This window comes from Lytechinus pictus, chromosome 11, assembly GCF_037042905.1.
Source record: "Lytechinus pictus isolate F3 Inbred chromosome 11, Lp3.0, whole genome shotgun sequence".
Taxonomy (NCBI): Eukaryota; Metazoa; Echinodermata; class Echinoidea; order Temnopleuroida; family Toxopneustidae; genus Lytechinus; species Lytechinus pictus.
Genome location: NC_087255.1, coordinates 32,042,384 through 32,069,611, shown reverse-complemented (window position 1 = coordinate 32,069,611; position 27,228 = coordinate 32,042,384). Strand labels below are relative to the sequence as shown.

The 27,228-nt window shown below is 35.5% G+C and overlaps 1 protein-coding gene and 2 long non-coding RNA genes across 4 annotated transcripts; 2 read left to right on the top strand and 1 right to left on the bottom strand.

Moving 5' to 3' along the window:
* The first annotated feature begins 5,647 nt into the window (after positions 1-5,647).
* LOC135155908 (uncharacterized) lies at positions 5,648-9,209 on the top strand. The gene is made up of 2 exons (XR_010295044.1): positions 5,648-6,695; positions 7,329-9,209. It is a non-coding gene; the product is annotated as an uncharacterized LOC135155908 (long non-coding RNA).
* A 957-nt stretch (positions 9,210-10,166) lies between these two features.
* On the bottom strand, positions 10,167-15,397 carry LOC135155907 (trichohyalin-like). Of its 2 annotated transcripts, XM_064106363.1 has the most exons (4): positions 15,122-15,307; positions 12,959-13,451; positions 12,523-12,591; positions 10,167-12,187 (listed from the first exon to the last, which is right to left on the bottom strand). In XM_064106363.1, exons 2-4 carry the CDS (start codon positions 13,443-13,445, stop codon positions 11,790-11,792), a joined length of 954 nt encoding a protein of 317 aa, XP_063962433.1. In that variant the 5' UTR covers positions 13,446-13,451; positions 15,122-15,307; the 3' UTR covers positions 10,167-11,789. The 2 variants fall into 2 exon arrangements, with proteins under 2 accessions (XP_063962433.1, XP_063962434.1); XM_064106364.1 differs by having other exon boundaries at positions 12,959-15,397.
* A 2,152-nt stretch (positions 15,398-17,549) lies between these two features.
* On the top strand, positions 17,550-23,440 carry LOC129271681 (uncharacterized). The gene is made up of 3 exons (XR_010295043.1): positions 17,550-17,620; positions 20,840-22,762; positions 22,963-23,440. It is a non-coding gene; the product is annotated as an uncharacterized LOC129271681 (long non-coding RNA).
* The last annotated feature ends 3,788 nt before the right edge of the window (positions 23,441-27,228 follow it).

The window sequence follows — 27,228 nt, the reverse complement described above, 5'->3', positions numbered from 1 at the left end:
ACTCCTTGATAAGATATAAAATGACCTTTAAGACGACTCTTTGGAGCTTCTGTGTCATTAGAATGTCTCAGTTGTGTGCAAAAGGTTATTATATCAACTTTTCTTTTGCCGTCTTGTTCACAAATACAATGGATCTTCTTTTGAGCATGTAACCTACCTGTCATCAATATCCCTTTTCATTGTATTCTCTTTCATGTGATGAAAAACAATGCTTCTCAATTTATTCTACTTTTTGAATACCTTCTCTATTTGAAAATTATGTCTGTGATTTCATTTACTATCATTTCATTTCTAGACCTTGCATTACTTTTCCTTTTGTCGCAGTTGTCGATTAGACGGTCCACAATGCGTTCCTTGTATTGTATCATCAATTATTTTGTATCCAAATTTACGTCATCCTTCCCTCTGTCAGATGTGAACACACAGCCTTGTTTATTGTTCTGTCTATTGTACAAATGTTGCATTAATGGATATAATGTATAGTAATGTTGTCCTCTCATTCATTTTGTGTCTTCTCTTGCATGGGCAAATGAATTGTAAAATGATATTTTACTATAAACACATCCAATAAACGTAATTATCTGATTATATAATTTGCAATCGGATTACGTGCTTCTTTATCATCTGTTTCTTTTTCCAGATAATTTCTGGTGAGACATTGATACCCTGTTTCCTATTTGTTGTCTGAAAAATGGGAATGCAAGGTTTCACTACATAAAATAAATTTTGCTACGAAATTTAAACAGAGCAACATACAGAAAATAGTTAGAAAATCAGACCCAATCTACCTATTCCATTTTCATGATTCACGTACTGATATTCTATACATTTTATATGTTGTGACACATAGTCGTAAACCATGAAAGAATCTTTCTGTCATGGAAATTATATTTAAAAAAAACCAGTGGAATAGAAGAACAAGCTGATAAAAAACTACATAAGTTTTAGTGGAATACTGCAGTCTATATATCAACTTTCCCTTTCAAAGTTTACAGCGTCTGCTTTTTGCACCAGATCAGAAGTCAGAAATTTTGTGGTAGGTCCTCTTTTTGAACTGAAAGGCTATTTTACTCATTGTAATGTCCATTGAATAATGAATAATGCAAGAAGACAAAGAATTGAATAGATGATTGAGATGGCTTTTCATCTTCCCTTTGATGTACCAGAAGGGGGTGTTTTGTCACCACTTCTATTCATTGCCTTCTTAAAGAATAATGGGATCTTTAAAGAATACCTCCAAATCTCATACTACACTCCACTGTGTAAATACAGGATGAAACAACTGGGGATGGGAATCTTATTAGACGCATCCACACCTCCATTTTCATGGAACATTTACAAGAACTTTTGACGTGATGTAGAAGAAAATGATTATTTGCTATAACTGGAAATTGTAGTCTAGTTTAGGCAGGTGGAAATGAGGGAAATAAATCATCAAGGGCCTTATTAAAGATATCCATTTATCTATTAAAATAAAAGTTTTCTATTCAGTTAAAATCAGCGTGTTACCGTACCCTTATGGTATTCTGAGAACCATTTCATCTTCATGTTATTTCATCTGAGTTGCGCCAACTTTTGAAGAAATATCCATTGAGAAAGGCTGTTCAATAGACTCTGATGTTATTCAACCTCGCTGTAGTGTGATCCATTATGAAGGCTACGATTGGCCGTCCATAATTTTTTAACCATTAACATTTTTTTCTGCAATTAGTACGATTGCCACGACTGATTTGATACAATCACTATGATTATTGTACGTGATTAAGATCAGCGTTTCAATCATGGTGCGAATCGTGAAAGTGGGAACTAGGTATTACAGTAGGTATGAAAGAGTAAGAGCATGTCATTATGTAAATCCAAGTGCACTCGCAGTATGACAAATGTATCTTTAGAGGGATTTGAAAAATTCTTATCATATCATGACATGCACCATTTAGGGAAAATACTGTCCTTTGACAAAAATCAATTGACATTTAACTAAAGTTGATATTTTTTTTTATAGAAATGTATTTACATTGTACATATGAAGAATAAACTTCCAAGGTTTTATCTGAGATAAAAAGGTGATCTCTGAACACCAATTTATAATCAAAAGATAAAATGAATTTTTGAAGCATTAACAAACTCTCCTCTTAATTGTATAGATACTTTCCTGATTGGGCTCGTGTGAAAGCCCCATTATTGCCTGTTGGAGTTATCAGAGTTTGCAAATAGAACAGACAAGATCCCCCAGATTTGGGGACAATCGCTATCTTTGTCAAGTAACAATGAAGATGAGAAGAAAAGAATAGAGTTTCTCTACTATAAACTAAAAAAAGAAAATCACACTTTGAATGGATACTTAAAGGCAGTACTGTGTAATTTATATGAATGCAATGATTAGACAAGTTTCTATTGCATTGTCATTGTATTGTGTGGGATGATGAATGGGGGTACAATCTTCATTTGGTGACTTATTTGCCTTTTTTCTTGAGACTTGTAAAGCAGGGATAATAGGAAGGTGGTAGGTCTTTGAAATGATTGTGGAACCACACAGTATTAAAGGAAAGCTGTGTAGTTACTGTTTTTGTAAGCTTAAAGGATTGCTCTCTGTCATCTTGGGTTTCCTTTCATTAAATTCTATTATTTGAATCTTGAATAAATCAGTGATCTATTCTGGATTGACTCTTTGATCAGTACCCTATAAACTGACTCCTTAATCAATTTCATTTCATATTACATTTGTCTGGAACATTTGAATAGATTCTTCATGACCTCGGAATAAGAGATTGAGTATGTGGACACAGTCATTATCTCTCCCATATTTATACAAAATTACAAACGATTTCTTTAATTTGATTGATTCCGTGTCCTATTCATAGCTCAAATGGTTTGTCTTCTAGATCTTAATCTATTCAATATTCAGGTGCCGTGGCCGAGTGGTCTAAGGCGCCTGGCTATACATGATGAAGTCCGGGGTTCGATCCCGGCCGCTGCAGCTACCTGTGAGCAAGGCATTTAATCTACAATGCTCTTTTATCCTGCTTTCAATAAATAGAAATGCTATATGCATTATTGGTAACTTGTGTGAACTTGTTTAAAAAAAACCAAAACAAACTAATTGATAATCAGTGGTGTAATGAGCCAAAAAATTTGATGTGGCACAATGTACATGTATGTGGAAAAAAATTGGGCATTTTAAAAAAGAAAGTCTAATTTTGTGATAGATTTTGACATAATATCCAACACATAGTATTTAACTTTTATTCTGCTTTTCCTTTCATTTTCTCCATATAATGTATTTCTGATTTTTTATTCTTGGTCATGGAAGTTATGGAGTTTAAATCCACCCCCCATCTTTACACCAGTGTTGATGATCTTTTCTTCCTTCTTCAATCTCTATCGTGATCGATATCCCTTTCCTCTTTGGTCTCTCCTTGATCTACTATATCTTGGACTCCTGGAATTCAATATCCTTGGTCAACAAGACAGTGGAGAAGACCCTTTGATCACCCCCTTAATCATTCCAATCAACTGCTTTATTGAATCCATTTTTAATCCCATGAACAACTAAATAATTGTTTCCTGGTAATCCATTGTAAAGAATCCTTGCTCAACTTTTCCATCAGCCTTTGGGCCCCTGTAACATAAAGCTTGATAATTGATCACGATTCTATTCCTTATGATTGATCATACACAATAATCAATGCAATCAATTGTAGCAACCAGCCCCATGATCAGTCACTAAGCTTTATGTTACACAGCCCAGGATTGGCTTTTGTGCTGTATATTGCAATGTCTTTTATCAGCCTCTCCATTGTCAGCCTTTTATCATTTTAATCAACTCCTTGATTGATTCATTTGTTGATATCTTAGACAGCTTTTATTTGTCATAGATTGATCCTTGATCAATTTCTTTCCTATAATGAATTTTTTGGTTTGATGTGCATGTACATGTGTCCACGATGCTCATCTCTGCGGCCCTGATACTTCTTTTCTTTCATTAGTTCACTCACAGACTCGATCAGGGAATTATGGACCGGAAATTATTGTTTCTGAAATAGTAAGCACAATATTTCAATGAATGTTGCAAGGAAATTGTTCTAAGCGTGTAATATTTGATATTTGATCGGATCTTTAAGAGCAGTGCCGCGGCACTTGGGGGAAACAAGTGACCTTTGACCACATAAGTCCAGACTATTTGAGAATTCTGGTCTGAGACAATTTATAAATTCTCTATAGTATTTATTGGGAATATTTTTGTGTTATCGTGAGCTTGAAAAAGTAGTAAACATTATTTCCTTAAAACACAAATGTTTAAATAGGTTCTTAGACCAACTATCCTCTCATCCAGTCTGGCTTCTGAGAGGAAAGCTGCCTTTCCCTAAATGCAACATAGAGGGAGACATACAAGAATGGCTGGGGAAGTCTTGTGTAGACTACCCCTTGTTAAAGGACAAGTCCACCCCAACAAAAAGTTGATTTAAATAAAAAGAGGAAAATCAAACAAGCATAACACTGAAAAATTCATCAAATTCAGATGTAATATAAGAAAGTTTTGAAAGTAAAATTTCACAAACCAGTTATATAAATGCATATCCTGGTTGGTACAGTATGGAAATGAGGAGATTAATGACATACACACTCTTATTTCTTTTGTATTTTATTATATGAAAATATTTCAATTTCTTCTCATTGCGATGTGAAATAAGGTTTAATTCCTTCTTGAAAATGTGAAATTACCAGTATCTTAAAATTTTGTTGTTTAATGAAGAGGGTTCTTATCAAATCTATAAATATTGAAATAATATTTTCAAGCAATAAAAAACAAAAGAAATAGTGAGTGACGGAAATCATTGACTCTCACATTTTCATATCACTGAGTTGTACATATAAATATTTTTTGGAAAATAAGCGAGACTACAAAATGTCTCAACTTTCTTAATTTACATCTGATTTTTTTAATGAAATTTTCACTGTTATGCTTGTTTGATCTTTCTCTATTGATTCAAATCATCAGTTTTCAGGGGTGGACTTGACCTTTAAGAGGACCACCTATCTGATTATTTCAATGCCTCCAGTTAATATGTCATCATCATCATACTCATGAAATATGAATCTCAGCTTGTAAACAAATGAAATTTTTCACTACACATGAACTCTTGATGACTGTCTAATATCCATCAATGTTGACTTGATATCAATGTCTCTTATGAGGCTACTCCATTTTCTCCTCTGTAAACTTTCATTTGTATCTCTCTTGTGTATATCAGGTTGATCATATGTCAAGTTCTGTATGAGATCACCCCCTCCATCATATACTCTTTGTCGTTTCACAAAATGGCACAAATTGGAGTATCATTAAGTTTAAAGGATTTTGATTTTTTTTGCATTTTTATACGGTAAATTGCCAATTTTTCCACTGCCAACTCGTCCACTCACCACATGGTCTACCTTCATTTAGTCTAATGCCATTCCGTCCATCAACATTGCGTCTAACAACCATTTGGTCCAATCATCACTTCGTCTATAAACAAATAAGAAATAATATAGGATTTGTATAGCGCACGTATCCACCTTGATAGGTGCTCAAGGCGCTCCTATATTACCCCGGCTAAGTTAGACCCCTGTTACACATGCGTCGGCTTTCAAAGCCGGCCCCGGAGGCGGCCTCACGCCTGCAATTTGAAGCCGCCTCAAAATCATCAAACCCCTGTTACACATAGTCTCGGGCCCGCAATTTTGCGTCTACACATAGGCCGGCCTCACGTCGCCTTTTCACGAGCTGACGTTGGGGCGCACTTCATGTAAACAAACGCTTAATATTTTCGCGCGGTTTGCAGGTCTTTTTAATTGCATTGGATCTCATCGACATCGCGACCGATCCGTACACATATCTTACCTCCATATTTTGTTTATATAATTGCATTATGAAGGTTAAGAATATCGTAACTATTATTTCTGATCGAAGGAGGGAATTTCGACGTGCTCAAAAAAGGCGATTCCGGGAGTTTGAAGCACGTCGTCGGCGAGTACGGTACTATTTTTTGTTATGTGCTATAACGTTTGCCTGCACCGTGGAAAGGAGTGTGTGGATGAAGGAGCGATCTGGACATTTCTGGGAGAGGATAGTGGAAGGGAGATTCACGGCAAGAGATTTTCGTGAAAATTTCCGTGTGAACAAGTCGACATTTGATTTTCTGTGTGGTGAGCTAGCACCGGCTATTCGTCGCCAAAACACACGATGGCGTAAAGCAGTTTGTGTCAGAAAGAGAGTTGCCATAACTCTGTGGCGTTTATCCACAAACTGCGAGTATCGAACAATCGGGCATCTTTTTGGGGTAGCGAGATGTACCGCCAATGTCATCGTCAACGACACCTGCCTTGTAATTGTACAAGAACTAATGAGAAGATATATTACCTTTCCTTCTGGAGATAGATTACGGGCAACTGTTCAGGGGTTCGAGGACATGGGGTTTCCCCAAGTTGCAGGTGCCATTGATGGAACCCATATCCCTATAATTGGACCTGTTAATTACCATGCTGATTATCATAATCGAAAGGGATGGTACTCTGTCATTCTCCAGGCAGTTTGTGACCATAAGTACATGTTCACAGATATCATGGTAGGATGGCCAGGACGCTGCCACGATGCCCGGGTGCTGGCAAACTCTTCTTTTCACCGAAGAGCGGAAAATGGAGAACTGCTTCCAAATGTACGTTTACTTTTAAATCTAATTTATAAAACTTGAATTAAATTTCATTTTATTATTAAAGATTTAAGCCACAAAAGATTATGATAGACTACAATCATTTAAAATCTCATAGATCTACAAGTCAATAGTAACATGCACATTTCATTTTTTTAAAGGGATAATATAAACAAAGGATTTAAAACAATAAATAAACCTAGAGAAATCAAGCCTAGAATAAGGGTAGATCTTCTTTTAAAATTTCATAAGTAATAATAGGCTACCATTAGTTTGCTCCACCTATTCATCTAAAAACACTGAGGTTTGTGTGATTTTGATATTTCATCAGCAGGGCCATAGCCAGTGTTTGATGTTTGGGGGGCACATACATGTAATTGATCAACGTCCTGGGGAGGGGTCTATAAGGATGGGTGTGTGATCTTGGGGGGGGGGGCACGTGCCCCCCCCCCCCCCTGGCTACGGGCCTGCATGTTCATCAGCATGATCAATGTGTATTTTAATGAATTAATTTTAATATATATTTTTCTAAACATCTTCATGATATTAAAATAGACCTCTACTTAGTATTGATGTTATTAATATTATTAAATGATTATATTTCATTATTATCATTTTCAATACATTGTTTTTGACCAGATGACAAGAAACATCAATGGCCAAGATGTTCCGCTGATGATACTTGGGGACCCTGCCTACCCACTGCTGCCATGGCTAATGAAAGGTTTTGCCGATAATGGTCGTCTGACTGAAGATCAGACTAACTTTAACTACAGGCTCAGCAGGGCGAGAATGGTCATCGAAGGTAGTTTTGGTAGACTGAAGGGGCGATGGAGATGCTTATTGAAGCGCAATGACAGCGCTCTTGAGAACGTAACTAATATTGTTGGAGCGTGTTGTACCTTGCATAACCTTTGTCAGATGCAGTCCGATGAGCCAGATGACGAGTGGCTTGATGTTGCTCATGAATTACGAGAGTTTCAGCCACCTTGTCCTTTGCCAAATCAAAGGCCTGCACCATCAGCATCTGTAGTGCGTGATGCTCTTGTTCAGTATGTTAGGTAACTTTTTTTATGCATTTCTTCAACCACTGTTAATGATATTCCACAGGTGTAAACAGAGCCTCAAATGAACTCATTCATTCGGTTAGTCAATGACCCCCCCCCCCCCCCCAACCCCCGCCCTCATGATTGAAAATGTTATGTAGCCTCTGTTTTGTAATGTAAAACAGTTATCAAGAATAGAGTTTTCTCTCTTGGACATTTCTCTTTGTTTTTCCTTTTTAATTATTAATTTATGTTAATCATTCATAATAGACTATTGAGAAAATGCAAATCTGTTATTTTTTTATAATCCATTTTAAAGTAGATGGTTGGCCTTTTTGTAATGAATAATCTTTTTTTTTTTTAATAATATGCTTTTATTTCACCAAGTCATTTGTTTCATATTTTACTATACAGAGTGATGAAAAAGTAGTAAATTTAAGGTAGGCCTATGGCAGATAAGATTATCAGGGCCAGAAGATTGTCAATTAATTAGAATGATTTTTTTTTCTTCTTTGTATCAGTCTCTTTCCCAATCCATGGATACAGTAAGACTGGGTTTATGTTATTGTCAACCATAGCTGGGGGCTTTAGGTATGCATAGCAGAGGTTAATGTATGCACTGACATAGCAATGCATCTGACCAGTAGCATAGCACACTGCAATCTTCTTTTCATCTTGTGTTTCTTCCCTGTTATGACTGACATAAGTTTAAGTGTTTTAAAACCGAATATTCAAATTCAAATTCATTTGCCTATATGATCTACAAGTGATGAACACATTTTAACCATCTTATCCTGTGCCCATTCAAAAGCCAGTTTTGTGTTATGTTATTTCATTTGAGGTAAAATGCAGTTGTATTGTTATTTTTTCAAGCAAATATAGTGCCAGAAGCATTATTTTTTTTCTTGTTGTCCATGTGACTTTCTTGCTATTTCATCAATGCGATAATTTATATCAATCATTAATCTTAAAAGATGCACTTTAAACTTGACACCAGCATGCCTCATCATGGGAAGATGAATTAATTTTGTTTAGGGTTATGTAGGTCAAAGGACACAGAGGTTAATACACATGAAACATTACCTATTTGTAGTTCTTTTATCATAATATCTTGTACTATTTGCTTCTTGTATTCAATGTGCTAACAAGTATTCATTTGGAGAGGAATTTCAAACAAAGGTTACAGAGGTAAATGTATAATGTATATAAAACAATACCAGATAAACATGATTTATCTTCAAACCCATGTGGATAAGTAGTAATTGCTTGGGGGCAGGCGCAAGTGGTCATTATCTCTTTAGCTATGTGATTATATTGGATTGTATTCAACCACTATGAAATAGCTGTTTTGTACATATATGTCGTTTTTTCTTCTCTAACCACTTTTAGTTCAAAATTGTTAGGTATTTTCTGTGTATATGTTAAATACAACATGCCTCCGATAATGAATAAAAAGAAGAAAAAACATCAAGAATTCAGCTAAGGGTCTATCCTATTATTTCTGTATTATAACACTCTAAAAGCAAACCAATCTAAATTGGAATCAAATGGGGACATATTTGTTTCTATTCTTATTTAGAATAGATTCTATTCATCTTTTTCCTTCAGATTCTCTTCAATTCTGAGAATTTGAATAGAAACTAATATGTCCCCATTTGATTCCTATTCATATTTGATTAGTTTGTTTAGAAAACACATTAAGTACATGTCAGTGGCAGACACAGAAATCTTGGGGGGGGGGGGGGGTACCCCAGGTGTTATAGTTTGTCTTGTTGATGTCCATTTTTTTCTGGGGGGGGGGGGCTGGAACATGTATCATTGTCCATTTAACATTGTAGAATCAAAAGGTAATATTTTTTATTTAAAAAAAATTTAAACAAATTATGAAGTATAAAGATACAGAATTTAAACAAAAAGTTTCATAGTACATGTACCAAAAAGGCAATTTAGGTCACTATATTACAACATTATTTTGACTGACATGGGGTGTAATATAGAATTTTGTTGGGCCTGTAAATGCTTAAATATTCCAAGAGGGACTATTTTTCTGCAAAGCATGTAGTGTTTGGAAAATGTGATGTTTTCCAAAGAGGAGAAATTAATACCCGAGATGCCAAGATATGTTATCTTTCAACTCTTGCAAGATGACATATGGCACCTCTATTATTATATTCTCTTAGGATTAAATCACACTTTCCTTGACTCTATAAGCTTTGCAAATACATGTATATATAAGATAGTCTTTTTTGTTAAAGAGCCGATTTGCTTTGAACGATCAAAATAACATCCATATTTTGTTTGCATTGTTTCGCAAATCCCCATGAAAAGCATGCTCAGCCAATCATTTGACTGGATCTAGGTAGACAATGTATTAACAGAGGTAAAGGTATAGGGTTAGGTCACACATGCAATCAGGCAAGAAGACTGGAAATATACCAAACAAATTATTTATTATTCAGAGAATAATGAACACGTACATAAAAAGTAAAACATAAAAGTGCAATATTTGCATAATGCATTCACAAAGTGCAATTTTCTTTACATAGTAACTGAAAAGTTATAAAATATACCACAATTATGTCCTGAGTTTAAATTAGTTGGCACTATCGAAAGGCAGACTTTGGTAACGTTTTATTGCCAATATACAGTTTCTTTCTTAATAAATACAAAGAAAAGGGGGGAAAAGTTTTTGAAAAGTACTGCAAATGCAATGATGACAAACAAAAATGTAGACATGTGTGATAAAATAGCAAATAGACTTTGAAACTTTGTGTGAATGCATATGTATATAACCCATCTTATACATGTAATTGCAAGATAACAAGTACTGACAAAAACAAACAGTTAAAAAATATAATACTTTACACTTTCAAGTTGTGACTCAACTTTCTTTGGCAATATCACATTGGTACAAAATGAGGGTTGGCAGCGTTTGATATAGATCTTATTTAAGAACAATAAAACATAGTCATTTGAAAGGTATGTATATAATAGAAGATCAAAATAAAAATGGAATGTTTATATATATATACTGTATATGTACAAAAGTTCACATGTAGAAATGTGTGCTTAAATAGCAAACAGACTTTGTAACTTTGTGTGAATGCATATACCTGTTTTATACATGTACAGAAATTGCAAGATAACAAGTACTAACAAAAAGAGCAGTTAAAAAATATAATACTTTACACTTTCAAGTTGTGACTCAACTTTCTTTGGCAATATCAAATTGGTACAAAATGAGGGCTGGCAGCATTTGATATAGATCTTATTTAAGAACAATAAAACAGTCATTCGAAAAGGTATGTATATAATAGAAGACAAAATAAAAATGGAATGTTTATATATACTGTAGATGTACAAAAGTTCACATGTAGAAATGTGTGCTTAAATAGCAAATAGACTTTGTAACTTTGTGTGAATGCATATGTATATAACCTGTTTTATACATGTACAGTAATTGCAAGATAACAGGTACTGACAAAAATGAGCAGTAAAAAGATATAATACTTTACACTTTCAAGTTGTGACTCAACTTTCTTTGGCAATATCAAATTGGTACAAAATGAGGGTTGGCAGCGGTTGATATAGATCTTATTTAAGAACAACAATAAAACATAGTCCATTCAAAAGTTATGCATAGAATAGAAGAAAAAATAAAAATGAATGTTTATATACAGATGTACAAAAGTTCCAATAGCAAGTAAATGGTTACTTGATGTAAAAAAGAACTACATAAAAACAAAGTTATATGTTTATAAAAATCTATAAGTGCTAAGAACAAAAAGTACTAACATCTACAATTTACATGTAAATTCCCTTGCCCTTGGCAATGATTCTGGCAGCACTGAGATGGATGGCTAAGTAAAAACAAGGGTTTCAGCATGGCAAGAGTACAGGTGAATGATATGCAGCAACAAGTACTGAGGAAAGAAATTGTGATGAACAAAAATCCTGAAAAGTGTCATCTCATATGACAAATACATGTTTACCACCGTGGGAATTCCAAACACACACACTCCTCCACTTGAAGAATGCATTATGTTTGTAACAATTACAGTGGAGTGTAATCGTGATTGTAGGGCCAGGAATTTGGAGACCGCTCTGGACCGGACTGGGAGTTGTTTCCCTGTTGCTGCCACATTGAAGTTGACGACTGCCGCATACCAGCCATTAAGGCCTGAAGCATTTGGAGTTGATGCTGTCTATCACGTTCTTTTTCTTGCTCTCTATGCTCCCTCTCTTCTCTTCTCCTCCTCTCCTTCTCCTCTAGTTTTTTTTCTTCAGTACGCTGTGCCTTCATTAGGAGCTCACGCTCCCACTCCATTTGGCGCTGCATGAACCGATCCTCCCTAGCATTGAAGGCATTTGTACTGTCCTCCTCCAGTGTCTTTATCTCCTTGGCTATCAGTCCGAAGGACTCCTGCAGCTTTGATTTCTTCCGCTTTTCCCCTGTTATGAAGTAGGTAGTATAAAATACATCGTAAATAAAAAAAAATCAATCAAATGTGATAGCGGTAAGAAAGGTATACAATCATTTTATTTCTTTCAACTTGTTACACACATACTTTTCTGTATTTGACATAAGGCATGCAATATCACACTTCTAATAGCTAATACAACAAATCAAGTGAGAAAACCTTGAGTTGCAAAAAAAAATCATACTGCATGAAAGCAACATCAACGGGATGTAAAAGGCCCCTTTTCTTGAAAATTTGCTGAATCGAATTCAAATATCATATGAACTATAAATAAGCAAATGTATGGAAACAATCTGTTTATATTACCAGTTGCCTTACGTCCATTAGCAGATGATGTTGAAGGTCCCTCTAGATCCTCCGGTGGAAAATTGCCAACTAAAGAAAATGAGGGATAGAAAAGCGATTACAATAAGTGACTACAATAATAAACATTTCATTTTTATGCATAAAATGAAGGGGAACTAATTTTTATGTTGTTATGTGTCACTGAAGTAAAAACATTTTAAAACAAAGGCTAACTTTCAATACATTTTTATTTTATTAAATTCAAATCAGTTCCTTTCATATTACTCAGTATAAAATGATACATCAAGACAATATAATGATACCAATAATGTTTATTTTAAATGCTCACACTGAGAGGGTAAGAGCCAAAAAGGATTAGTCTTTATAATTACACATGTATATACAAATAAACATGTATATGTGATTACAAATGAAAAAAGGAAGAGGAATCCTTTACCCAATTCTGTTGGTGCTTCCACATCATTTTCCTCCAGTTCATCATCCGTTATACTTCTATCTTCTTCGGCTCCATCCTCCTCCTCCTCTCTCGGCAGTGAATCAGAGTCCACCGAGTCTAGCGACTCAGATTGATCCTCCTCCTCTGGTTGCGACGCCAGAATGGCAACTGGTGCAGTCTCTGGTCTGCCCCCAAAGATCTCCTGCAGTTCGCTATAGAATTTACATGTAATTCTCCCCCTGCCTGATCGATTGTTATTGTCCTCCGTCTTTCGGAAGGACGCTCTTAGTTGTTTAATTTTCCGCTTGATTTGGTCCTCTGCCCTTTCGAACCCCCTTTCTTTCATCAATTGGCATATCTTACGAAATACCGTTTTGTTCCTTACTGTGCCATCCATCTGTTCTTGAATGTTTTTCTCCCGCCAAATATTCAGGAGGCACAGCGTCTCCACATCTTCCCACAGACTCCCTCTCCCTGTTGGTGCCATTTTGATCTAAAATGAGAGAACAAATACAAATACAAATTAATAATGGTAACCACAAAGATTACGATGTGGTAAAATTATTATATAAAATTATGTGTAACATCTATTAATCACCTTTTAGGATTTTTGATCTTGTCAACAACTTCTCTTGTCAGGGGACAGTTGACATGAATATCATCAAAAATTCAAATTTAATGATTCAGATTGATCGACCACCTAGATATATGAAGGCCCTTCTCCCCCTGCTATGTAACATTTGATGATCGATGGACAAATTATTCCGCTAAAGTTCCATATGTACCCATCACTAAAATTGAATAAAACAATTGAAAAATATGGGTATGACTTAGAATGACATAACTAATATAAATAAAGTATACAAAATATGGGAAATCACTTTCTAAAATAACTATCTAGAAATCCATATAGTATACAAAATATGGGAAATAATATTCTAAAAATCTATCAAGTCCATCAAGATAAACTCCTACAGCTCGGCAACTAACACGTGGCCAGCCGCTGATCTCTGAATACCGGTGGAAGAAGAACTTATTCATACTTTATTTACAAGTTTCTTTTGTTATCATATCACGTGTTAATCTGTTAATGTATACAATTTTTAATACAATTTGCTTCTAGTGATAATTTTAGAGACGGTTTAATGATCATTTAGAGATGGTAGGCCTAGAGTGTTAATTATAGAGACAGTTAATACTATAATAGTAAGGTACGCAGAGTCTGTTACAGCTAGGGTTAGGGTTCGCAGACCCCGGCGTCCATCCTAGAGTACGCGGCCTCCTGATGACTTTGGTTGGTTAGGGATAGGACTTCGAAGTTAGAGTTGTGTATATTATTGTACTGTAATCTGTATTAACATTGTTTTATGCACTCACCGCTAGAATCTACTTATTTTAGTCTACTTCTTTTTTGTGGGGATTTTACAGGCAGACACTATTTTATATGTAGATCTAGACCCTACTCATTTGTTTCAATGTCTAGCGACATATTTCATGTCCAATTTCTGACTATGTGCGACTCCGACTGAGTGGATTATTGGCATTTGAAATAATTAATGGCAATTGTCTAGTTTCATGTCTCATGGCCTGGCCTGCCCCTGGCCATGCCTTCAAAATCAAAGTTAAATACTTCATCAAGTTCATGCCTCATGATCATGATGACTTTGTTTGAGGCATAAGATGATGTATTAACTCTGACAGTCTGACTCCGAGTCTGATGATGATGAGTCATAATTTCATAATCATATGAGAAAAATTATGACGGCTCATGATGTATGGCACTCCTGTCCAGGCTATTGTTTTTAGTCTGTCTATTAGTATTGATAAATTATCATCGCCAACAAAAAAATAATGATCATTCTTCAGATGGTGCAATCACAGTAGCGATGTATTTAAAAACATCGAAATAAACAGGAAATGATCAGACGATCGAAAATCATAATTCCCAAACCCACAGAAATATAGGGATGGGACTGAATTACAAGTCACCATCACTCATCAGTTCTGTTCGGAGAAAATACCAGGAATAAACGGTTTAAACTTTTAGCCCACCAGTACAGAATATGTCGTGTCTTAGTGCAGGCTGCTGGATATGAGGAAATTAAAATTTAAAGCAATAAATGATGAAAAACAATGTAATTTTACGCTCGGGGCGAGGCTTACCTATAATATATACTGCATGCCTGGTCCAAATGGCAAAAGCGCGCCCGGCCGATGCATTGTTGATGATGACAGGTCGCGTCACTTCCGCTTATAAGCCGGCGCCGAGTCCACTTTGGTGTTACACCTACCGATTGCGGGACTGAGTCCGGACTCGGGCCGGCCTCAAACCACATCCAGAGGTGGACTGAGTCCACCTGGCCTCAGTCCGGCCTCAGTCCGGCTTTTCAAAAAAAGTTGATGTTACACATACGTCGAGCCGCCTCCGGGGCCGGCCTCAGTCCACTTGCAAACGTATGTGTAACAGGGGTCTTATTCTACCCATATTGGTGCGCACAGCTTTTTGAGGAATTACTTCCTGCCGGTTCCCATTTACCTCACCTGGGTCGAGTGCAGCACAGTGTGGAAAGATTTCTTGCTGAAGGAAAACATGCCATGGCTAGGATTCGAACCCACGAACCTCTGTTTGAAAGGCGAGAGTCAGAACCACTAGACCATGACGCGTCCATGCGTCTAATCTCCAGTTCGTCTATTACCATTTCGTCTAATAACCAGTTGGTCTGATACCCATTTTCTTTTCATTCATTTTGCACAATTAGCACTTTAGTTTAATTAGACCACATGGTATATGGACTAAATGGCTGTTGGACCAACTGGTTATTAGACGGAATGGCATTAGACTAAATGAAAGTAGACCATGTGGTGAGTGGACGAACTGATGGTAGACCAAATGATAGTAGACGAGTTGGCAATTGGACGAATTGGCAATAGAAGAATTGGAAATAAACCTTTTATACCCCTTTCATAAACCCAATAAAACCTATCCTCCAATTAGCCGCCTAAGAGTAATGCGGATAATTCAATAAAAATTGCGTTCACAAACTCCGAAAATTATCCGCATTATTTTTACGAGCGCCCGTCTTGAAAAAGGCGGATAATCGTCATGACAACTGGACACGCCCCCTCCGATGCGGTTGTGTTGGAAAAGGGTGACCTTGTGACCGCACCATGGCAATTATCCGCATTATTTGGAAATACGTTCATAAACTCAAAATCTTGTCCCGATGCCGCTATTATGCGGATAATAGCAGCATCAGAATAATGCGGATAACTCTTGTCCTCTGATTTTACGACCAAATTATGCTGCTATTAGCCGCATAATTGGGTTTTATTGGGTTTATGAAAGGGGTATAAGACATCTTGGAGTAACATTGTTCACCTCACAAAGTATCAGAGCACCATAAACATGCTTTTTTACATCACTATAATGGTAATATGAGATAATTAAAACATCTGAAAAATGTGATTCTTGTTTGCAGAGTGATAGATTTCTTTGGTCCCATATGATTTATGGGCACCCTAAATTTATCATGTATATGCATTGTCCCAAATATTTCCAAATTGCTCGGAAAAATCTGACTCTTAATATAAGTGAAAAATCTAATGTGTGCTCTGTATAGAGATTATTACAAAATGTTATAGTTTTGAAATATTTTTTCATATGCTCTGTGTGATCGTTGAAAGCTCAATCTGATCAAATTCAGTAGAATCTGTTAAAGCCTGAATTCTGTCATATTGGCTCAATATATTTCCTTGTGATGTTGATAGGTGTTAAAGTTCAGTCAGTAGAGTTGTTGTTTCTGATTCCGCTTTCCCTGGTTTGAATCCCAGTTGGTGAGCTAGCACTAGTGCATTTTGGTATTTAAGGCATTTATGTCCCATGGAGAGGACCTTAAGCCTTTGGTCCTCTGGTTTAATAGCCATCAGATATCAAATCACCACCACATTGAATGTTGTCAGAGAAGTTGAGATGTTGACATAAAAGTTTAATGTCATGTCTCAAGAGATGAATGCCGTCACAGGAGAACTTTAACTCAACATTTTTGCTAGAGGTCATGTTAAAAATGTACAATTGCTTGCAGATATTTGTGCATTGTCTCTGTTCTCTAAGAACAAGAAATCATTCAGTCATAATGTCTAATTGATGAGAGAGGATAGGGAGGAACGAGCAAGGATTGAGAGAGGAGGAATAGAGAAGTGAATCAAACAGATGAAGGGGATGATGGGTTGTAATATAGTACTGCTCCCCCTTGTTCTTTCCCCTTTTACACACCCCTGTAAGTGATGTCCCAGTTATATGCTCCATTATTCCTTGATACTCCATACTTGTATGATTTCTTCAACCCAATTGCTGTCTTTAATATGTTTTCTTCCCCAGAGAAAATTGTCAATGAAACATTTCAAGATATTTTGTGAATTGCATCCTTTTCCCCCCTTATACAGTTGGCTCCAATATGAATATTGAATAGTAAAGGTCAAGTCTACCCCAGTAAGAAATGATTTAAATATTAGAGAAAACCCATTCTTTGTATTCCTATACATTTTTGCCCTGTACATTGATTAATGGTTATATATTCACTTGTATCTCACCCTACAGGTAGTTTGAACTGTGCAGCTTTCACCGCTGGTATCATTGAGGCTATACTAAATGGATGTAACTTTGTAAGTAAAAAAAAGGAAGAATATGTAAATATAAGGGAAGATGATCTTGATAATGTTGCATAAAAAATACTTAGTGTAGTAATAACTCAGCAAATTTCCATGGTAGCAGGGTTTAGAGCCAATTAAAATGAAGTATGAATAAATTGAAGAAAAAACTACCAGCCAAGTTTAACACAATTGGAGCTTAGTGTGGGGGTGCAATAGCTCAGTCGCTAGAGCGGGGGTTTCAGATTCCAGTGACCCGGGTTCGATTCCCACTTGATGCGCTAGTGCCCTTTGGTAAGGCATTAATCCTCACTACCAGGTCCCTTGGAGAGGACCTTAAGCCATCGCTCCTTTGGTTGCTTGCTTACAAGCATACATGCTTAATAGCAACCAGGTAAAAAAATCACCACCATTTACCAGTGTAAAAAGAATTATAAATATTTTGTAAAACTGAGGGGGATGGAGGGGCGGTGAGTTTTCATTGACAATTTATTTTTCTTTGAAAAGTTTAAGATTACTGGTAATTTATAGAGAAAACAAGTGAACAATTTCTGTGTTGAAAAACATATGATAAGAAGGATATCTTGCACCAAGCACCTTCAATCAATGATATTTGCAGTATCCACAATCAAGAACAAAGTTATGCAATTTTTTTTCCATATCAATTTCAACTCAAGACGTGAACAAGGCTTCAGTTAATCCTAGTCATCAATTCTCACCAAGAATGATCAAAGTTGATTTATATCTTGTCACCCACAGAGCTAATAAAATGCAGTGCCAGAAAAGTGCAATTCTTTTTGTCATAAATAATTTTTTTCTTATTTCCAGGTTGCAACCAATTTGGAATACCAATATCTAAGTTCATGTCTGTAGCTAGGGAAATGATAAATTCATTTGCGTTCACCTTTACAAAGTAACTTTCTTTACTAAGTCTAGAATGTCTTTTAAAAAATTATTGGAAACATCAAATATGATGTCTTATTTCAGAGATTAAACAGTGTTTGCATGATCACCTTTTGAAAGGAGACAAACTTTTCCCTCCTAAATCATTAATTCATGTTCTTAATTAGTTTGGAATAGTTAAAAGCATGTAGAGAAACTTTATTGATTATTATACATTTAATGAATTTAACATTATTACTATGAAATATGGAATCAAAAATGAGAAAGTCCTTGAAAAGAGAGAATATTCTTTGTTAAAAAGTAAAATTCCCTCTGTTTCTCAAATCTTTTTTGCCTCATAATCTACCAACTTGTAGGGCCATCATGGGAGTTGTTAAGCTGTATGTGAACATTCTTACATTTTATTAACCAACACTGAAAACTTCCTGAAACTGTATAGAATTGGCGGTTTGAAACATTACCAAATAATTTTATTTTGACATTTATGATTGAATTTGAAGGACTGAAATTGGGAGGCATAAATTAGCACCTGTGGATTAGACACATTGTTTCTCTCTTCCTGTCTCTGAATATAAATTAAAAAGAAAAATCCTGCAAAGTGTTCAGCCTACATTTATTTCCAGCTGTTTTTGAAGGGGTAAATTAGCATTAACAAAAAAAAATGGCTCACTGATAGCAAGCATGAATAGGGAACTGTATATATTTTCTATTTTATGTCAAGATAGGATAAACTAAAAAACAGAGTGTTCTGCTGAGATGTATTTCCAGCACATGTTTTAAGAAGGATGACTTGACATTAACAAAAGCAGAACAATTTGCTTTGCAAATGGATTGACATGTATGCCTATATAATTTTTTGTAGTGTCTATGTGAACATTTTAGATGAAATAGCAGTAAAAACAACAAATGAGCAAGGTTCACAGTTGGATAGATTTACAGAATTTATTTTAAAATAATATAAAAAGGGGTAGTTTTTAAAGACTGGTCAATGGTCAATCGTGTTCAATCAAAATAAAATGTTTGCATTTTTATGTCTTGTAAAACCCCTTTTAAACTACAGAATGAGCTGAAACTTTCAGGACATAATCTTTGTCAGGAGCTAATTTCCATTTGCTAAAGCTTTAAAGATAAATGCCAGTTGTGGTAACGATCTCAAAATGACTTTTTACAGAATCCAATATCTTGACCACCCAAGTGTCTGTTTTGTATGAATAAAAAATATGTGCCAAGGGATTCTGGAAGAAATTGTGTAATTGCTGAGAAAAATGCAAAATAAGTGCGGATTCAGGCACTTCCGTCTGGCCTGTATTCCAGCAATAATAATATACACTGTCCCACGCATGCCTATCTGTGTTGGCGATCTTCAGTGTGATCGTTTTTCAGCTTAGATTTTATGATTTCACAAAGTTCAGTTTATGTAACTGTACCAGATCGAGATCCATGATGTATAGTAATACTTAACCTTGGTTTTACAGACTTTCTCACGAAATCAGTGTTTTACTGCAACTACTTTCATTTAGCTTTAATGGGCTCAAAGGGCTTTAAAAAAAAAGACCATTGCTGAGATGGGGAGGTAATGCCAAATTCAATTTGTGATGGCTGGAAAATATGCCAAATTTGAATTCTAATTGCTGAAAAATTCATCATACTTAACTAATATCACTGACCCATTTCCAAAGCTTGAGATAGGCTTTTTGTTACTTGATTGCATGATGGCGCTATTGTAATCATGCCTTTCCCTAGATTGGAGCATTTTATCACAAAATAAGAAATCAATTTCACAATCTACATTGTGATTCTATTTATATTATAAATATATTCTTTGTATTGGTTATTACACTCAACAAATGATATAAATGTTTTGATTGATAACTTATTTATTGATAATCTTGAAGAAAAAATAAGTATTGGTAATCTCATTTCATGAAATTGTTTGAAAAAAGTGAGACCTATAGTTTCATTAGCTTACTAATTTTCTATAGTGTGATAAACCTATAAAACATTCTATAATACATAATTGTTTTACAAAGTAACAATGCCAAATGTCAAGGTGCTGCACTTATTTTATTGATTTCTCTGACATTTACCTGTGGAAATGTACAATATAGAACAACTATTGCTAGGTACCATAGACCGTTTTGGTGATATTATGGAGATTCAAAACTAGTGTTATGAGATATATGTTAAAAAAAACCTTTTAATATCTTAGTCAATATCTGTTTATTTTATAGGAAAATGGTATAATAATTACATCGCCTTTTCTCTTCCTTTTCTTTCCTCATTCTCCCATTCTTCTGTCATCTCCCTTCCCCCCCCCCCCCTCACACACAGCCGGCTAAGGTAACTGCTCATTGGCACAAAGGAACCACATACATGATCAAATTTGAAGACTCTGTTATTGCTAGAGACAAATCTCTGGAACAACGCTAGTCTTTCAGAAAAGCGTTTACTGTACAACCTGTGTATAAATACCGCTCAAGGATGACAAGAAAGAAGGACTTAATTGGCAGGTTGCTGTCTTAGGACCATTTGGGATGGACAGGACGGTGTCTCTCTAGGATGATCCTCTTTCTTTTATTACATGGTCTAAGGAGAACTACTATTCATGAGAAAGAAGTAAATGTGGTCTTAATATATACCATTTGCCATCTCAAAATATTCCAGTGGCATTGCACAAAGTGAAGATCATGTACCTGACTTCATGGCAACTGACAACTCTTCCACTTCTTGGTGACACTGAAGATGCCATTAGAATGATCTGTTGGAAGGACTTAAGATTTAAAAAAATATTATTTACATTTACCAGTGATGTATGATGATGGTTTGAATTATTAGGAGCCAGGAACATGTCTTGTACTGCTATACTCATTGAATATTGGACCAAAACTAGATATTTGGAGGAGCACATTGTGAGAGGCCTATGGGAGAGACAATCATTTGGCCTTTTTAAAAGGGGATGTTGCGTCTGGAAAGCATTTTGTCGACATTTTTTATCCACAAGTTGTCATATCTTTGGAACTTTCCTTTATTTTGATAAGCTTAGGAGCACAGTACCTATGGTAACTGTTAGATAAAATATACTTTGTCAGATGAAATGTCTAACAAGTCCTTTCATGTGAAATACTCCCCTAGATGTTTTAGCCAGCTTGTGCCAATGTACTGTATGTGTGGCAAGTGTTTTTTCTCCTTTTATCTGATGTGAAGGATCATTTGTGTTGATAAAAAAAAAATGAATTTAGAATCAAATAAACATACTTTTTATGTAGTTTGTGTCCATCAGCATATGCTGGCTAAAGTGGTGTGTCAGCCCCTATACTTGTACATGTAGGGACATGTACTTATTCATCTATTATTATGAATTAGATAAATTAGATTCGACCAATCGTGTCGCTGAATATAAATTTATATATTTTATGATTGATTGGCTGCTGAGCCTTTACTACGATGCTACTTTAACATAATGGGACAGTTAGCATGATTGAAAGTCCTTCATGAAACAACCCCCAAATCTACCTTTCAACATACTGAGAGATTTTGTTGAAAGAAGCCTAAATTAATGACACTTCTTTGAAAATAACCTTTAGCTAAAGCAATTGGAGACGTATACTAAGCCATTATGATGTCAAAATAGCAAAGAATTAAAGCCTCTTTTAGCTTTGGTAAATTCCCCAAAATGTGGCTATCACTATTCCAAATCATTACAAGATTATATGAATGTGTATGATGCCCTAAAACAGTGTTTTACAGGATACATTTTGTGATTGTACATGAATATGTATTTTGATCGGGTACTCGATCAAAATGTAATGGTTTTTCTATTTATTAGAAACCCATTCCAAACTGTTAACTTGGCTGAAAGTTTCAGGATATATTACTTTGCCTGTAGCCTCTAATTATCCAATTTCTAATTTTTTAAGATAAATAATAATAATATGCAACATTTATATAGGGCTTAATATAAAGCGCTGCATACTATTACCTTGGCTTTAGCATGGCTACTCTGAGCAGACGCTTGAGCATTCAAGGATTTTGTTCCTACCGGATACCCATTTATCACACCTCATTGCCCAAAAAGACTTATAATGGAAAATGAAAATAGTGTTAAGAGAGGGCGTTAGATACATGTAATTTGATTTGAATATCTAGATAATCATGGAGAATTGGCAGTTGAAATAATATCGAACATCTTCTACGAATTTTTAAGATTGGAAAGTTAGACGATACTCAAGTATAATGCACATTTTTTACCCCTTAGTGACGCACAATTAGATACCCGGGGGGGGGGGGGGAGGTTGCTGGAAGTTTGGGTTGATGCATTTTTTTTCCTTTTTCTTTGAGTAATTTTTTTTTAATAGTCCATTTTTTGGCACCTTTCAGATGATTTGTCAGTGGACCAAGTTTTTTTTTTATTCTGATGGTGAGTCAAGTTTTTTTTGGGGGGAAAAAACTTCCAGCCCCCCCCCCCCCCCCCCGGAGTTCTAATGGTGCGTCCCTTAGTGGCTTTAATAGGTAATTTGTAGACTTGTTTTGTAAAAAGACCTACATGCACAGACAAATTTTGTGTGTGTGGCTGGTTTGAATGTTATGAAGAAAAAATAGATATGACTCTTCGAAGTAAAACATGTATAGGTAAAAGTATCATAGCATCTCTTTGTGTAGCAATGAAATAAATTTAGTATCCGAATTGTGCAATACCAGCCTCATGTAATTATAGAAATTCGTTAATGTATGAATTTTTCCTTTGTAAAAGAAGAATGTCCTTGTCTGGTAGATTAAATGTGAGTCGAGTGATGAATTATATTATTGTATTTTAGTGCCGTCATGTTTGCGAGCACATCGGAATCAAATGACCTTTAGTAGTTATATACATGTAAAAGCACTTGGAGATGCTATTCTGAGTACATTAAATGCTCTACATGTACAAAAGTGGAATACTATTATCATTGGTATTATTATTGTTTAATATTATATGTACTGTGGCTGCTGCTACCGAAGACATAGAGAGTTTGGAATCTAGTCTTCACTCTAGACCTGGTATAATGGGTTAAAATGTCAATTTTGAGTCTGTGTTTGCAGACTACTCCAGCAATGCTTAGTTAGTCAACTCTCCTAATAATAGACGAGATCATTCCATTTGATTTTGGTTCTGATGATAAAGACATAATTCATTAGTACTGTGAATGGTGGATTTTTATGTAAAATGTTGTAATGATGATGATGATGATGGTGGTGGTGGTGGTGGTGATGATGTTGATTAAGATGATGATAATGGTGATGATTTTGATGATGATGATGATACTGTAGATAATGATCCCAACAGTGTTAGATTTATTCTTTGGTATGTGATGATTTTGATGATTGATGATCATGAGAGGAAGAAAGAAAGTGAGGGTAGTGAGGTTGGGGTTGGAGACAGGCGCGTAGCCAGGGGGGGGGGGGCGGTGGGGGCGGTCGCCACCCCCCCAAAACGTCCCCAAAAAGAAAAAAAAGAAGGGAAAAAAGAGAGGAGAAAAGGAAAAGGGAAGGGAGGAAAGGGAAGAAAGGTAGCTTTGTGTTTTTTTTTTTATTTTTTTTTAAAATTTTTTCTCAAAAGAGAATTAAACTCCTTCACTCTTGCTCTAAATATGAATTTTGCTTCCGCGCTGTGCGCGGTTAAATGACAATATTGAAGTTCTCCTTTGTTTCCCCCACCCTTTCTCTAACCCTGTTTTTCCACCTCAGCTATATGTGTTTCTTGCCAGTTAAAGTTCAAATGTATACATTAGGGCATGGAATTAGAGTAAAGTTATATCGAAGTATATGAAGTTATCTTTTTTTGATTGATCGCGCAACTTCTGGCCGGGTCGGTTCCGGGCGGGTAAAATCTTTATATCAATTTCTGCCGTCACCTCCATAAAGTCAACTTCTCCCGCTTTTCAGCTCATTACTAAACAACCATAATTTTGGGGCAAACAGTTTCCTGATTTAAAAAGAGGAAGGTATAAAATTTGTGTCGTATATACTAAATAAAAAAGTACAATATTTTTTATCAAATTCTATTAAACTTCATGTCATTTCCCTGCACATTCATCTCCTGTCATGTTTTGCGCCCTCAGTTTGAAATTTTGAATGACACCTAAGTTTCTTTATAATTCAAAATGAAGCGCTTCAGGATTAGTCAAAGAAATTAGGCATCCTTTTTTATATAATTTCAATAAATCACAGAAGTTTCAACTTTTTGAGCATTATTTTCTTTGTAATGAAGTTCAATAATCTTAGAAAATCAATTGAATTAGAGCCGATGGGGTATTAGAGATAGGCCTATCTGCATTTCATGAAACATCCGCCCTTTGAAATTTCAGAGTTTCATTGCTCGGGGAGGAATATTTTCCTCCTGGTATATACACTTCTTCTCTTCTGTTTTGCGAGTTAAAGATATGCACTGTCGCTAAATTGTTTGTAATCAAATCTGATCTTTCCAAGGGAAGTAATCAATATATCTTTGAGAATACCCGTTTCTCGGGACCCTTTTCATGGCAAAAAAATTGATAAAACGCTTTAGCTTCAGCGCTTTGCGCAGGGTTATTATTATTTTAATTTCCTCCATTGCCTTTTTTGTGCGTTCACAATCACTTTTGAAAGCAAGGTTCATGAAAACGAGGTTCAAAAGCACAATATAGTCAACTGAATTGGAGCTGATATAGGTACTAGAGACAAGAGAGACGGCTCCTTTTCATTTTAATTTATGAAACCCCAAAAGCTTCGTGCTTCGCGCGGGGGGGGGGGGAACTCCCCCTCCCTGCACCCACCCCCTAGGGAGCGCGCTTTGCGTGCTCTGTAAGTGTTGGCACGCTTCGCGTGCATTTACCGCCCCCTCCAAAATGAAATCCTGGCTACGCGGTTGGTTGGAGACAGGAGAAGAGAAATGTCTTCTATATATATATATACATATGCATTTGTTAGAAAAACCTCTGAAGAAGGAAAATAAACCAAAGTATGATTGATAAGGTTGAGAAATTTGAAAATAATGTTTGAGGAGAAAAACAAGCAATTGTAGGCCTACACTTGAGAAGACACTTGTTTCCAAAACAAATCAATATCATAACTCTTCTTCATTAGAAAATCTAAGTTTTGTTTGTTCCAAACTAGTACTCCTATATAAGGTTATTGCAAAATGCATTCTATTCCCATATTAGAGTAATCCTATTGTTAATAACTGCATACAAGAATACCAAACCTTGAGTAAGTGTCAATTGTGTATATTGTAAATCAAAGTGATAGAATTATGGGATGGTCAAGGGTTTGTTTTTGCAAATCAAGAGATGTGACAACTCCATCTGTTCACGTTACTGTCACACGATGGTACTGTGGTCCTTCAAAATTTCTTTTGTAATCCAAAGGGCGTTATATTTTTCTTAGAACGTAGCCTTTAAGCCTGATGTTAACCTTCATGTTTACAACTAAATATTGATTATTGTCAAATATCAAACGATATAATCATGGATTTTCGTTTCATGTTTTGAATGTAATTGGGATAAGCATGGGTTGTAATAGGTCCATGGGGTAAGCAAGGATTAATATTTTTGTTAACAAAGTGTGAATCAAATTAGAGTCGAGGGTTGGGATTATTCCATCTGTGCACACTATTGTCACGAACATAAACCAAATATTGGGGGTATTGTCAACGGTGATATTATAGGGAGGGGTTATTTGTCTAATATGTTGCAATCTGATTGGTTTAAACTAAATCACATGATCAATTGTAATTTGCACATCAAACACCTAGGGTCTGTTCTTATAAAACTTCTTATAACACCAAATTTACGATTACAGTTTAAAGCTACTGAAATCATGCAGTTTCATTTGGTGATAGTGAACTTGTTCTAGAAATTTAGAAATTATGCATTTGTTATCATAACGAGTATCTATGAAACGGGACCCAAGTAGTACTCTTGATCTTCACTTATCTTCCGAGTTTCTTCAGTCTTCTATACAATACAGTTTCAACACACATTTTCTTTATCTGGAGTGAGCTCATAATGAAAGTTATTGCACTGTATACTAACATTGGTAGAGGTGCATTGCACTGTGTGCTATCTGCTATTTAAATAAATGCTGTACAGTGTGTACTATCTGAGTTTGCTGGATTGTGTACTATCTTTAATTAAGGTTCATTGCACTTCAATGTTTATTTTTTTCTTAACTCATAGGTGCACAGTGCGTGCACTTAATTAAATTACCCCCCCCAAAAAAAGCATTATCCTTGTGCATGATCAAAACAAACTATTGTGCGCACCAAAAGCAATTGGCATGTGCATACAAGAGAGATTGAACTTTGTTGCTTTGTCAGTAATTAAGCAATGTTCAATCGTTCAGTTGACATTATTTTTGAAGAAAATGCCTTCCTTTTCTTTCTATGATTAGATCATTTCCAATGTTATACAGTACAAAGGAAAAAATATGGTTTCAGTGAATGAGATGTCAATTGTATCTTTCCAAAGCAAAGCTGAGGAAAGATAGCTTCAACCAAATGATAAATGTATTTTTTGTATTTTTTTTGGGGGGGTATTTTTTTACAAAGCTATATATATCAGTTATGCACATTGTATCTATCAGATTGTGTTATTTTTCAATAATAATCTTATCTGTATTTATTCTGTTCATAAAAGGGGGGGGGGTGCAACCCCACGGGTCTACTCCATTTCAGCACCTGTACCTGGTGTGGGACCAGATGCCATGGA

Bases quoted from the DNA above. Each gene is read 5' to 3' on its own strand.
- LOC135155907 (XM_064106364.1), bottom strand. From the start codon at position 13,445: ATGGCACCAACAGGGAGAGGGAGTCTGTGGGAAGATGTGGAGACGCTG. The intron at 12,592-12,958 runs GTAAAGGATTCC...CATTTTCTTTAG, and splicing joins GGAAGCACCAACAGAATTGG to TTGGCAATTTTCCACCGGAG. The intron at 12,188-12,522 runs GTAATATAAACA...ACTTCATAACAG, and splicing joins TAATGGACGTAAGGCAACTG to GGGAAAAGCGGAAGAAATCA.